Below are 15,008 nucleotides of genomic sequence, written 5' to 3'. Positions count from 1 at the left end.
AGTGTCTAATACAGTAGGCACTCTGTTGTTTGAGGACTAAATTTAATTATCTAATATATCCACCTTAAAACACACACACACACACATACATACACACATACACACACACACACACACACACACCAAAATAATTCTTTCATTTCTGGTACACAAAATCTTAAACTCTATCTGAAAGCAAAATTCATATAAAATATTTGAAGAAACAGAAATTTAGGACTTTTACCCTTTCTCCTTGTTACTTCCTATAATGATTTTTATTTTAAAAACTGGGTACATGATCTTCTACCATAAATATCTATAATTCTAAATATTACAGAATTGTTCCCAGCTTTTCTTCATTTGCATAAGTTGACTTTGATTTATTGAACTGCTTTTCTGAAATCAGAGATAAATTCGTTTGCTCTGAGTCAAGGTTTCAAGCTCCTGGGCTCAAGTGATCCTCTCACCTTAACCTCCTCAATGAGGGCACAGATGAACACTGCTGTGACAGACTTAACCTTAGTGACATATAAAGCAAACACTAGGGCAGTTAAAATAAACAACAAATGGAAACTTACCACAAGACAGAAAGGAAAAGCAAGTAAGTTAATATGATTATAAACAGCAAAATAATGTATAATACCATTTTACGTTATTTGCATAGATGAGGAATATGAAATTATATGCATTCCAAATTAGTCAAACTCGTCTTGGCATATAAAATTGTGATCTTTACATTCTTCCTTTACCTTGTTTGTAGATTTTTGTTTGGTTCTAGTTTTTACCTAAAACAAACTGCTCTATTCTTAAAGTAAAAAACTGGTCACTAATATTTTTAAGTTTTTCTTTTATTTTTGAGATTATAGCGTAATTACATCACTTCTCCCTTCCCTTTCCTCCCTCCAAGTCCGCCCATAGACCCCTCCTTGCTTTCTTTAAAATCCACAGCCTCTCTGTTCACTAATGGCTATCTACACACGTACGTGTGTGTGTGTGTGTGTGTGTGTGTGTGTGTGTGTGTGTGTACACATACACATAAATATAACCTACTCAGTGTGTATGATGTTACTTTTATGTGTGTTTTCTGGCCTGGCCATTTGGCACTAGATAACTAAATGCTGAGCTCATGCCTGGGGAAGACTGCTCCTCCTGCTATTAGCGGTCTTAGCTGCTGTAGTTCTGTGTGTAGTTCAAGTTTTGTGGTCCTCATGCGCACTGTCCTGACCTCCACGGGTGCCAGGCACACATGGGATGCTCAGACTTTGGCATGACTGTTGTTGTCCCTTTTCCGCTCACCTCCAGGCAGTCATGTGGCGAGACAATACTGTGGTTTTTATATAGAAAGTTACAGGCTTTACTTACCGTGACACAACCTTTTGAAGCTCCTTTTATTTTACCAATATACACAGAAGTAAATGTAAAATCCAGTTTCAGATCCATCTCATTATTAGGTTTACTACAGGAAATATTTTCCAGGTCAGGACTGTATGGACATAATTCAGATGACACCTAACAAAAATAAATAAATAATAAACATCTCTAAGAATTATAGAAAAGCTGAAAATTATGTCCAAAGACAAAATTCTTTAAATTATGACTAAAGAATTTTATACTGTTCTTGATATTAAAAAATAGTCACTAAGATTTTTTTTAATAAAATGTAGATTTTGAATTTGTTTTTTAATTTGTGGTTGTTGTTGTTGTTGTTACAAAGGCATCTTGTTTATTCTTATCAGCATCACTGACTCTCAGGGCACATTTCCCAACACCGCTCCTCTCCACACAGTAGTTAATGTGCAATCTCACTTGTGGGCCTCCGAACAGTGGGGGCTTGGCTCTGGGTGGGGAGGGCATTGGTTCTTCACATGGGCCAGTAGGCGATGGTCTGTCCCCATGAGGGGCATGGATGGGTGGGAGAGTAGCCACTGGGTTTGCCCCTAGTTGTCTTTCCTGCTAGGTGGGTTACTTTTCACTCTCCTGGGTGCTTGGGGTGGGGACCATGCAGCTCTCAGTACCACAAGAGGAGGGGTGCAGGGGTGGCTCCTGAGGTAAGGCACAACCCTGCCTTTGGCTCTCCTAATGAGTAGTTTTCTCCGCTGCACCCCTGGCTTTATACCTCCCTCACCCCAAGCCCCGGGAGTCAAGGCCACCTCCTGAAGTGCTTGGAACCGACGGGCTCTGCTGCCTACTCTACCACAAGACCTCTTAGTGCCATGGAGCTGCCCCCTTATGAAGCCTGGGCAGAGAGCACAGCTCATCGTGGCCAGGCTCAGCTGCTTGCCATTTCACCAGGAGATTGTGCTTTGGGATCTTCGCTGAGGGAGGTGGGACACCAGGCCAGGGCAAGGGTGGAGGGAGGGGTTATGACTAAGAAAGCTCATGCTTTAGCTAGGGATGTCAACTCCCCTCCACGTGGCCACCCAGGGCTAAGGTACTGGGGGCCAAGTCAGACCCAACATCCCACCCTCACCATCGGATGTTAAGAGGAATTCTAGCAGATTAGAGGGTGCTGCTGGCCTGGAGACAGGTCTCCAGATCTGACTCAAAAGGCTCTATCCCACCTTCTCCAAATCTGCAAGCCCCTTCTCCTATGGTAACTAGGAGGCAGAGTTGGAGAGAGGCGGGGAGGTCGGGGGTAGAACAGAACTAGTGAGATGGTGAAATGACTTTATTGGAGGGGAGTAACAGAAACCTTGTGCTCACATATGAAATTCAAAAATCCAAGAGGTTGCTTCTGGAAAGGAACGGCCAGAGAAAGCTCCACAAACCACTGGCAATGGATGTGGACCCTGGCCTGCCTCATCCCCCAGGAGTGGGCTCAGCCAACTGGGACCTGTGAACACCCTTAAACTGTAGTCCTGGGGAGAAGAAAGAAGATGGGTGGATCCACAGGAACCCTGGGGGCCCTATGAAAACATGCACCCACATTACACACACACACACACACACACACACACACATGCACACACACACTCAGTTATTCAGTTTTCCCTGCATCCTGCCTTCCACAGCCCAGGGACCCAGGAGACCTCAGACACATTCCCATTGATTTGAAAAATAAAAGGAAATCTTATACTTCAATATTTCATTTGCTAAAAAAAAAAAAAAAAAAGTTTTGAAAAGTTATGTACAGGGGTGGGGCTGGGAGGCCTGCGCAGGGTCCGGTGGGAAGAGGGCAGCAGCAGCCTCCCAGCCTGCTCTCTGGCTCCAACCCTGCTCTTGCTGCCTCTTGATCTTCATGGTTTTAAAAGCAAACGCTCTACGCAGGCGTGCAGCACGTGTACACACCCACAAATTCTGCCAGACTGAAACCTGCCCTGAGACCCTCGCCTGCCCACAGGAACACTGCTCTCTCGGGCTGAGCGGACCCCCAGAGGCAGTGCAGGGTGGGACTGAGAGGGGGCATGATGAAGCCTATCACAGAGGATTAGTTCTAGAATTTTTCTAAGCCTTTTTGGGCTTGTTTCCTCAGTTGTAAAATGGACTGTCCCTCTTGGCCTCACCTACCCCAGCACCAAGGTGCAGGGACAGACAAGAGAGACAGGAAGGTACTTTTGGAGACATGGAAGCACTGGGGACTGGGGGTGGGGAGAGCAAGGGGGAGGGTCCTGAGAACCCCTTGGCCTGTGGAGTCCCAAGCAGCCACAGTGAGGGGCAGGCTCTTGAGCCCTGCTCATCCCCTAGCCGGGCCTGGTGCTGGGAAACGCCTAAGAAGAAGGGGAACCAGGGCTCCCCATGAGTGTATAAGAAGGTCACAGATCCCACCTGATGTCGGTCCTCTCTTGACCCAGCCCAGCCTGCTTTGGGGAAAAGGTATGGGATGGCAGGGAGGCAGAGGGGCTAGGAGCATACAGCACCCCCACAGGTTTGGGGGAGGGACTAAGGTGGTGGGGTATGTGTGTGGCAGGAGGGTCCTGGGCAGTTACTGGAGGACCTCCGCTGAGGGGTAAGTCTGTCTGGAAGCTGTGTTCTATGCCCACCATGTGCTGCTCTTTCTCATTGTCGCTGAGAAAGCTGCTGTAGGCGTTGCCCTCTGCTAGGTACAGTGGCTTGGCCTTGGTCAGCCAGCTCTTGCTTCAGATCGAGAGCATGGAGCACCCTGTCTCAGGTCCTGGGGAAGGCTAGATAGTAGATTGTGACCAAGTGGTGGGTGGGGGTGGGGTGTAATAAGAGGGGAAGTGCGACATCCTGTGAAAGGGGCGTCACATTATGTTACTGGCGAACCTCAGCTGGAGGGCCAGCCTCGCCATCATGGCTGGCTGTTTCGAAGCTGTGATCCATGCTCATCATGTCCAGCTCTATCTTGCCAGTGTCGCTGATGAAGCTGCTGTCACTCTCATCCTCCACCAGGTGCACTAGCTGGGTCTTGGGCAGCCAGCTTTTACGTACCACTCGGTGGGCATTGGTGCACATGTCGGCTGCAATGGCATTCATCTCACTCTCCTTGAAGTTGGGAGCGAAGTTCTGGCAGTAGCACTTGACAGCATGGAGGACGCGACCGTGCAGTGGCCTGCGCCTGCGCCTGCGCCTAGGGTCATTGGAGGAAGAATGTTTGCCAGTGCCACAGCTATTGGCCAGTGTGTTCCGGTCAAAGAAGGAGGCCAGGAGCCGCCGCAGCAAGACCTTGTGCCGCGTGCCTGCACTGACATGGCTGTTGATGAGCTGTGCCCTTGTGATGTATACATTGGTGCCTATCACGAGCTCCAGCTTCTCTGATGGGTCACCTTCATCATAGAGCTTTGGGTGGCAGCGACTGCCCATCTGGTTGATAAGTTCAGCTGGGGGAGATGCCAGGTCTTGGCGCACTCGAATGCGACTGCGGGCCTCGAGGACCACAGGGAGGGCCTCTACCTTCTCAGCCGTCTGGCCAACGTTCAACACACTGTCCACGGTGCACATATTGCAGGTCTGACGGTACTGCTCATCTGTGCCCTCCTCACCCGCATCTTCTTCCTCGTCCTCTTCACTGTGATAGGAGCCAGGGCTGTCACTGGTGTAAGCACTGGAGGTGCCTGGGCTGGTCCGCTCTGACATGCTGGGCCCACGCACACATCCCCCCACTGCAACCACAGCCACTGCTGCTGTAGCTGTGGCCACTGAGACAGGCTGGGGCATCCGGTTAGGGGCCAGGTCTGGACTGGAGAACTTGACCATCTTGCAGCTGCCACTATTGCCATCACTGCCTCCAGCTTCCTTCTGGCTGCTAGCCCGCAGCCTCTTGGCCATGGGTGTGCGCTGCACAGAGTCCAGCTCCTGTTCTGTCTTAACTCGTGACACGAGGGGCAGTGGCGTGCTACGGGCCGGCCAACCCAATGTCTGCACTTCGGGACTCTGAGGCTCTGAGGATGGGGCCTCCTCTGGGTGCAGGCCCTGGGAGTCACAGCTTGGAGAGCTAACTCTAAAGAAGAACTCAGTGCCTTTCTCCATGGATCTGCAGGAAGCTAACTGTATAGATGAGCAGGAACTGGTCCCCCATGTTCATGCGCAGCTGGCCTGTATAGCAAAATGTGAGGAGCTGCTGGAATGACCGCGGCTGCACAGCGGCCGGCAGTTCTACCACAGCACCGCGGCTGCTGTTGAGTAAGTCCCGGAAGTAGGAGCTGCTGGCGGCCAGCACAGCACGGTGGGCTTTAAAGGCATGGCCCTTAACCACCACTGATACATCACAGTCCAGTCCCTGTAGCCGCTGCTCATTGAGGCGCTCGAGGATGCTGTTGCCAAAGTTTGGAATCTCCAGCTACAGGGTCTGCGTCATGGCGGCAGCAGCGCTGTGGCCCGCTGCGGGGCCTTCCAGCGGACTCCTCAGCGGCAGCCGGGCATGGAGGGCGCCCTCCTGCGGCCTCCGCGGCCTCGCCTCAGCAGCTATGGTAGCCGCGGTGGCCATTCATTGAGCTATTGTTCAATTTTGAATCCTGGACTTTTTAGATTTTTATATGTGCATACAAATGAAAAAACATTCATTTTTATGGGGTATTTTGGATGTGTTGGAAGACATTATGCCTATTCTGAGATGTATCTTTAATTTCCTACCTTAATACCTCTTTCTCACCAAACAAGTTTGTGCACTTATCACATGAGGTTGGGGAAGAGAGAGAAGGAAAGACAGCGGCTGGGGTAAGTTGTTGGGGTAAGGAAAAGGTTTATTCTGTATTTTACTATTACTTATATTCTTGAATAAACTCCCTCATTAACCTTTGAATTTCTTAGAATGAAGAGCTATACTTTTGTTTCTCCCATTTAAACCTATAAACGGTGCAAAGACAAGTGGACCCTTGGGTATTTGTTGAATTAAATTGACTATATTAGATTTTAATTCAAGTCTAATAGCTTTCCACAATATTATTAATTTCCACTGTGTTGGAAATAGCAGAGAATAAAAATGTTGGAATGTTTTCTGTTTTCAAGGAATTTCTAGGTCTCATGGAAGAGAGAGATGAACATGGAGCTAATTATTTACATTATGGCAAACTGTACACTGGAAATGTTTACCAGGTAAATGGATAAGGAATAGGAACCCAGAATCCCCTGGAGAAACAGTGGCGATGTCACAGAGAGGGCAGTGCATGATCTATGACATGAAGCCATGTTTACTATGTGGCCATGTAGGAAGAAAACCTAATCATATTGAGGTAAGCACTATATATGAATCTGAAAAGTTCTAGAAACTACAAATTATGGTAACTTGTGGAATAGTCAACTTGTTAGATTGAAAGCTCAAGAATTCTCTGGTAGAGTGGAGAGATGGCTCGGTGGTTAAGATGAGAGGCTTCTCTTCTGGAAGATCAAGGTTTGCTTCTCACAGCCTACAAGGTGCCTCACAATCGCCTGCATCTCCAGTGCCTGCAATCAGGGGCCCTATTCTGACTTCCAAAGGGATCAGGCAGGTAAAACACTCATACACAGAAAATAAAAACAGGATTATTTGGATTAAAACAATTCTCTGGCCACAGTTTTTGAGTACTTAATTATATTTTGAAATTTATTAGTGGCTGTCGTGAAGCACTTTGATTTTTCTAGATCAAAATTCATTTTTAATCAGTCATTTCTGTGGAATTCTTTGTAATAGCAAAAAAAAAATAGGATAATCTAAATAACTGATTAGTCATGGAGAAAAAAATCCAACACAGATATTAATGCTGAGTGCAGAATTACTGTAATAAAATAAAAAGGCCCAAACCTAAAATTAGTCCCAAGACTTAACTCAGTAATTATATTCTCTTCTGCCACTGTTTTCAATTCACTGTTCCCTACCTGGTTTTATTCAGTTTTTTAAATTGATGGAAACAAGTTTAGGTTTAGTGCTTTAGTTTAAAATAAATTTTTAAATATTTCAGGTTTTTTTTTTAAATTTCAGATATCTGTGACTACTGACCAAACAGGTTCTCCTGTCCTTTTCACAAGTAAAGTTAATGGAAGTTTGGGGTGGTTAGGTTAACTTTCTTGTGGTCCTGTATCCAGCAAGAAGCAAAACTAAGACCTAAATTCGGGTTTATCTGTTCAGATCAAGTATTCAAACAAACAAAATTGCTTCTGTCAACCTCAATAATGTTCTTGTCATTATGTTTTAATACAGTTTTCAATGGCCCGAGGCATGCTCTTGCATGCATATATTTTGTGTATCCTCAGCACACAGCATTTATGCAGAGAGCCAGTGAAACTGAATCGGAGTAAGTCTTACAGACTAAATTTTTTTAGCATTTGTTCTATATAAAGCCAGACTGAACTTTTGAACTGGCAGATAGATGATGCCTCTGCAAAATACTACAGTTTAGTAAACGCCTCACACAATTCGTCAGTTTAGTGAACAGTAGCCTTCCCATCTGCATGCATGGCACATACCGTGATTATATATACAGAATTATAACACTATAAATTGTTTGAGGATATCATACATGCATACAAATAGTTTGGTCATAGTTACCCTCAACTCTTTCCCTTAATTCCTCCTAGCTCTAACCCCATCCTCCTTGCTATTGCAGTTTTAATTAGCAGTTAAGGGGTGTACGTGGTCGGTCAGGCAAGATGGCTCAGCAACTGCTTCAAGCCTGATGACCTGAGCTCTATTTGACCCCTGGAATCCACATGGAAACTCCCATAAGTTGTCCTCGGATCTCCACAAAAATGCCATACACACACAAAATAAATATTTGTTAAGTGCTTAAGAACCCTCTGTCACATCAAATCTACATGCTTCATTATAACTTCTATATTTGAAGACCGACAGCTTTATGTGAGGAAAAGAAATAATTCCAAGTAGTTATATTACTCTGAGTAGTAAATACAAAGTTATAGTTCAAGGAGAACCACAGAGAAGAAAATAGTCAGGTCACAAAATATTTAGACTCTTAAAAAGATGTCACTAAAACTAACAGGGAAGTTGTTGCAAAACTCGCCCTCAGGAACTGCATAATTTTTGTCATAATATTCTGCTTACTAAAACAGTAGATATTAAATAGTAGGAGTATTTCACTGGGGGCTGGAAACACGGCTCAGCAGGTGAGGGTAGCTTCCATCAAAACTAACAGCCTGGTGCCCAGACTTGGGGGGGGGCACCCAGCAGGAGCATGGCAGGAACATGGCCCTGGAGCTGTGTGCACGCCTAGCTGGCCTGGCAGGACGTTAGCTCTAGGCAGACGCCGCCCCGCAGGGATTGAACAGCCATTGCTGGCGGGAGCCCAAGTCTCTGCCAGCACCAATTCCTCTCTTCAGTGCTAAGACTATAGTCCAGAGAAGTCCTGATGAACCAACACTGAGCAAAGCTGAATTTGTTGGGAAAGTTCGTCAGAGTAACCAGGCCTGTCACGATGGACACAGCTATCGTTTTTGTATAACAGGGCCTTGGCAGTTGACCCTCAGAACTGCATTTTTTTTCCATAACAGGAAAATTCTTTTTTTTATTTAATTAATTTATTCAGATTACATCTCAATTGTTATCCCATCCCTTGTATTCACCCATTCTTCCCTCCCTCCCACTTTCACCCTATTCCCCTGCCCTATGTCAGTGACCGAGAGGGACATCTTGGTAGCTGTCTATCCTTTCTACTCAGCTATTAAAAACAAGGAAATCCTGAAATTTGTGGACAAATGAATGGAACTAGAAACGATCATACTGAGTGAGTTAACCTAGAAGCAGAAAGACTCACAGGGTATATACTCATAATTGGACACTAGCCCAAGAGGCACGTCCCATGAAAGTCTGCACTACCAGGAGATTGGTATAGATGTGAGCACATCCTATTGAGACTCTAGATGGGAGAAGCATGGGAGAATGGGGAAATGGAAGCATCCAGAGGGTCCTAGAAACCTACAGGAAGAACATCAGGACGGGCAGAACTGGGCCCAGGGGTTCTGCTCAAACTGTTGCACCAACCATGGACAATACATGCAGTTAACAGCAAACCCCTACTCCAATCTAGCCTATGAAAAGGACATTCTCCACACTTTAGTGGAAGCAGGAACTGACTCTGACACAAACTCTGGTGCTCCATATTTGACCACTTCCCCTTGGTGGGGATGCCTGGTGGCACTCAGAACTGCATTTTATACAGCAATAGATCTGCAGCCTACATGAAAACCCAGCAGTACCACAAGGCACTGGATGAAACACAAGCCTCAATGGCCAAAGACCTGGACAGGAATCAGTTTGAGAAGAATAGGATTACTCTCAGTCGCCTCCCATACCACTGGATGAAACACAAGCCTCAATGGCCAAAGACCTGGACAGGAATCAGTTTGAGAAGAATAGGATTACTATCAGTCACCTCCCATACCAACGCTGTGTAAACATTTTAATCACACTGGCAAGAATGTGAAGAATTGGGCAAGAATATATTTAAAGCCAAGTGAATAAGAAAAGGTCTGAGAAATGCAGGATGGATGTGAGGTTAATTAGGAATTAAGAAAATAATACATGTTAACATAGCAGCTTATGTATTCACATTTAAGTTAAATAAAGGTTGTGTAAAAAAAAAAAAAAAAACAGCCTGAGCTCAGTCCTGGAACCCACACAATGAAGAACCACTGTAGGTTGTCCTGACTTCCACAACTGTGCCATGGCCTACACACCCCACACACATATGCACCAATAAGTAAACAAATATAATAAAATGTGTCTTAAGCTTTGATAATGAAGCAACAACAACAACAACAAAAGGCTTTAGAATATCATTTCAGTGTCACGCTATCAGAAGCATGACTAAGTTACCTGCACAGATTCACATGCACCCAGCAGTGGTTCTGAGGACTGTGAAGCAGGCATTCGCTCATTCCCACTCAGAAGCTCATAATCTTCACCAGGCTGTAAACTTGCAACTGCTGAATTCTTATGTTCAACTGGTCCTTCCTCATCACTGGAAACAACAACTGAAAAGGGCAATGTATTTTAAGTGTGTGCCAATAATGACATAAAAAAAGAACTTTCTAAGTAGTTATCTTCATCTATGGTCAACTTAGATCTAGCCTACTTTTTACTCTATGATTAGTAGTTATATACTGACTCCGTATCAGCATCACTATCCAACAGGTTCCTACAGTCCGACCAACCTTAGAGTATTTTAAGATGACTGAAGCCATGAGGAAACATGGCTCTGGGTGCTGAGTGCCCTCAAAGATGTGCGGGCTGAAGGTTGGTCCTGTGGGTGTCACTGCTGAGATGAAGTGGAGCCTTTCAGAGGTGGGGCCTAGCAATGGAGTAGCCTCTGGTCACTAGACATCCTGAGGTCACTGGACTTGCCAGAAGGGGATATGGAGTTGTCTGTTAAAGCCATGCCCTTTGCTCCCAGAAGAATAAAATACATGGTTTCACTCTACAACATGCTCCCCAACATTTCCTGCCATCTAGAACATCCACTAGAGCCCCAAAGCACTGGGGCCACTCAATCTTGAACTGAGGCCTACATAACTTTAAGCCAAAACAATTTTTTTTCTTATCTCCCTCTCTCAACTCTGAACCAAAATCAATCCTTTTTCTTTCCTTCTCTCTTCCCTTTCTTTTGTGCTGGAGGTTGAATCCCGGTCTTGGAAATGCTAACCAAGCACTATGCCACTGAGCTACATTCCCAGCCCAGTCTTTTACTAAGTAATTTTAGCAGGTATGTTGTTTCAGTGCTAGAACAGATACGTTTATGATTTCTAGTTATAACAAAGTATTGTGATATCAGTCTAAACTGTGCCCTAAGTCACATTGGTTTCTTGAGGAAGGGGGAAATGGATGGCTAGAAAATGCAGACACAATCATATATGTGCACCCAGTAGACCTTTTCAATTTTTATACCAGATGACAACTATTGTTAAGAATGAACTAATGCAAAATTAATGGCAATTATGAAACTGCACTTAAGTTCCATTTCAACTGATCTTCAAAGAATCCTTTTTGAAATTACTGGGTTACTTCATGGTAAATACTTTTTTAATTTACTCTTAGGACTAGAAAGATGGTTCAGTGATTAAGTGCACTTTCCTGCTCTTACAAAGGACCTGAGTTTGGTTCCGAGCAACCACGTGGTGGCTGAAAACCATCTGTAAGTACATTTCAGGGAATCTGGCGCCTTCATTTGGTCTGAGGACATGAGGTATGCATGTGCTGTGCATACATACATGCAAGCAAAACACCCACACAGATAAAATAAAAGACCTTACTACTGCCAAACTCCACCTGTGTATCCCAATCAGCATCACAAGACTCAAAAGGGAAGGGTGAGGATGTTTCCCCCCAAGTTAATCCATTTCCCAGGGGCCCAGACAGCTTCTGCCTTAGCAGGATTTGAGGACAGCAGAGGCTCTACATGAAGCCTTGGAAACAAGAGTCTTTACAATGTCCTTTACTTACTTGGTTCAGCCGAGATCAACAATTGGTTCTCTTCACTGTTTCCACCTAGAAGAGATGTTTCTTTGATGGTCTGCTCCTCGCCCTTCACTGCCAGGGAAGAATTCTCCACCACATCGCTAGAACCACAGCTCTCCGGGCTCTTGCTGGGTGAGCAGGCCCTTCCAGAGGCAGCACCACCACCTGACTCCTGATCTGCACGGGAGCATAGTCTGCTGGCCTCACCCTCTAAAGGCTCAGGTGTGAGTCCCTCAGGTGGTGCCGGGTCCTCGTGAGAGGTTTCACTTGACTCTCCAAGCTTGCTGGAGGCTGTTGAGCCATTTTTTTCTTCTTTCTAAACATTTTTTAAAAAAATACAGAAATTACGTTTTTCCATTTGGTTTCCCTATGGCATACTTCTAAGGCTTAAGTTCACAGGAATAATATAAAAGTATCATTTTTATAGGTCTGTAGACAGACAGCTACACAGCTATAATAACATGCTTGGCAGTGCCCACGTATGATGATACAGGGTTTGCCCTATTAAATCTAATGCCGAAATAATTTTTAAAGGGTCAAATAAAGACATTTCCATGGGCGGTGGTGGTGCACGCCTTTCATCTCAGCACTTAGGAGGCAGAGGCAGGAAGTTCAAGGGTAAACTCCCCCCCCACCACAAAATATAAAGAAAAAGGGAAAAAAACAAGAAAAATTCAAAGAAATCTCCATATGCAAAAAAGTCATAATAACAAAAGTTACTTTTGGTAACAAAAGCAAAAATATTGAATAATAAAGAACATTTAAAATGATGAATCATTGCTTTCAACATCATTATTAATTACTCCATTCTCATTCTAAATAACCTAGGATCCTGACATGACTTCTGATTCAAAGGAATTCCAACTTGCCTCTTGTCTTTCCTGAAAGACTGTAACATGCTTTTTTTTTTTTTCATTTAACTGAAGAAGCTTTCGTTTTCATCATTTGACAAAAAACATATAGTTCTCGACTAGAATCTAGTTTCTAGATGGACTCTGCAGAAAAAATCCAAAGTATTCTGCGTGATTTTAGAAAACACAGCTCTACAAATACCTGACAGCATAGGTAAGTTCGGTGCATCCTTCCAACAGAAAAAAGGTGTGTGATCACCAAACCAATGACAATTACAAGACAATCTTCAGCAGTAAGAAACAGTGTATAAGACTCCTAACTCTTCCATTTTGGACCTATTATTTGGAGATACCAATAATATAGTTCTCTTTGGAACTATAAAAACATAACAGGAGGACTGAAGAGATGGCTCAGTGGTTAAGAGCACTGGCTGCTCTTCCATAGGTCCTGAGTTCAATTCCCAGCAACCACATGGTGGCTCACAGCCATCTATAAAGATATCTGATGCCGTCTTCTGATGTGCAATGTACATACATTAAATAAATAAATAAATCTTTTAAAAGATAAGAGGCTTCTCAGGTGATAGGACACCAGGACTGATTACTATGACGGTTAAGCTTGACTACAAACTTGACTATCAAGAAGAACTTAAACATAGTAAATCACACCTCTGGGTATATGAGGGCTTTACTACAGAAGACCCAAGAAGGGGAGATCCACACAGAATGTGGGCTGCTCCACTCAACATCCAGGGTGGATAGAAGACATTCAGAAGAGGAAAAGAGCTACTACAGCTTTCTGCTTCTCAGATGCCATAAAGTGAGCTTCCCTGCTCTGCCATGCCCTACCCAGTCCCATAATGGGACTGAACTCTGAAACCATGACTCAAAGTAAGTTTTCCTTTAAAAAGTGTTTTCTCTGGGCTGGAGACATGGTTCAAATGTTAAGAGCAACTGCTGCTCTTGCAAAGACCCAGGTTAGATTCCCAGCACCTATAATGCAGGTCATAACCATCTATAATTCCAATTCTCAGGGATCTGAGGCCCTCTTCTGGCCTCCCTGAGTACTCCACACACATCATGCACAAATACACATGGAGACAAGCCACCATTACACAGAAAATTAAAATAAATCATTTTTATGTTTTTTATAATTATATGTATAACACAATAATAGAAGTATTTAAAATAGCTCTTTAGAAATAGGTGACGAGGACTGGAGAGATGGCTCAGCCGTTAAAGGCTAGGCTCACAACCATAAATATAAGAGAAATAGGTTAGGTGATGAGAGCTGGGCGTGGTGGCACATGCCTTTAATCCCAGCACTCGGGAGGCAGAGGCAGGTGGATCACTGGTCTACAAAGCAAGTCTAGGACAGTCAAGGCTACACAGAGAAACCCTGTCTCAAAAAAACAAAAACAAAACAAAACAAAAGAAATAGATGACGAAGCTGACCAGTGGCCATGCATGCCTTTAACTGTAGCACTTGGGAAGCCAAGGCAGGCAGATCTCTGTGAAATCAAGGCCTGGTCTAGAAAGCAAGTTCTAGGACAACCAGGGCTACACAGAGAAGCCCTGTCACAAAACAAAAACAAAAACAAAAACAAAAAAAGATAAAGATAAACATGTGTTAATGATAAAAATCTAATAGTAATTTCACAGAGCAAATGAAAAATGCAAGTGAATGGGGATTAGTTAAAAATGAAGAGAAAAAAAAAGATAGTATTTGGTTAAAAAGCAGCAGTACTTTTTTAGTCATACCTGGAATTTACTCCAATAATTCTGCATTCTCAAGATAAGTTTTATGAATTTTTTAAATAAAATTTAACTGGCTGGCAAGATGGTGTGCTACCAAGCCTGACAACCTGAGTCAGACCACTCATATACACATGATGAAATGAGGCGACCAACTCCCACAAATTGTGCTCTGAGAGCCATGAGCATACACAACAGGTGGAAGAGGAATAAAGAAAATAAAAGTAAGGCAATTTAAAATTTAAAACATAAAGTTTGCACAGAACTAGAAAAAAATGAAAGAAATCCAGTAAAGCAGGGCGTTCAAAGAGTATTATTTTGCTACAGTTAACTTATTTTTATTGCAGCACAAAATCATTTCCTATGACATGTAAGTACATCTACTTACCACACATTCTGTTGACACATCCGATGAAGACTTAGAACTATGAGAATCACATAAATTACTCCTAACCCTTTTCTTTCTCTTCCTGGAAACTGGAGTATGCTCCATCTCTGAACAAGAATATGAAGCGTTCTTGCTGCTGGTCCCCTCTTCAAGACAATCACAACCTGTATTTCCATTATTAAGGTCTTTAAGA

The 15,008-nt window shown here is 44.0% G+C and overlaps 2 protein-coding genes across 2 annotated transcripts in view; both read right to left on the bottom strand.

Moving 5' to 3' along the window:
• Positions 1-15,008, bottom strand: part of Senp7 (SUMO specific peptidase 7) — a 112,721-nt gene that overhangs the window by 28,056 nt on the left and 69,657 nt on the right. The window contains exons 8-11 of the mRNA XM_051150058.1: positions 14,816-15,000; positions 11,807-12,137; positions 10,184-10,341; positions 1,342-1,488 (exon numbers count right to left, since the gene is read on the bottom strand). Coding sequence (XP_051006015.1) covers positions 1,342-1,488; positions 10,184-10,341; positions 11,807-12,137; positions 14,816-15,000 — 821 coding nt within the window. The remainder of the gene's footprint in view (positions 1-1,341; positions 1,489-10,183; positions 10,342-11,806; positions 12,138-14,815; positions 15,001-15,008) is intronic.
• LOC127192753 (nucleus accumbens-associated protein 1-like) lies at positions 4,192-5,734 on the bottom strand. The gene is given in 2 exon segments (XM_051150056.1): positions 4,192-5,407; positions 5,409-5,734. Coding segments are annotated over 2 exon segments (1,542 nt in total).

Source organism: Acomys russatus, chromosome 8, assembly GCF_903995435.1.
Source record: "Acomys russatus chromosome 8, mAcoRus1.1, whole genome shotgun sequence".
Classification (NCBI taxonomy): domain Eukaryota; kingdom Metazoa; phylum Chordata; class Mammalia; order Rodentia; family Muridae; genus Acomys; species Acomys russatus.
The sequence above is the reverse complement of the archived record's forward strand: the minus strand, read 5'-3'. Positions and strand labels throughout refer to the sequence as shown.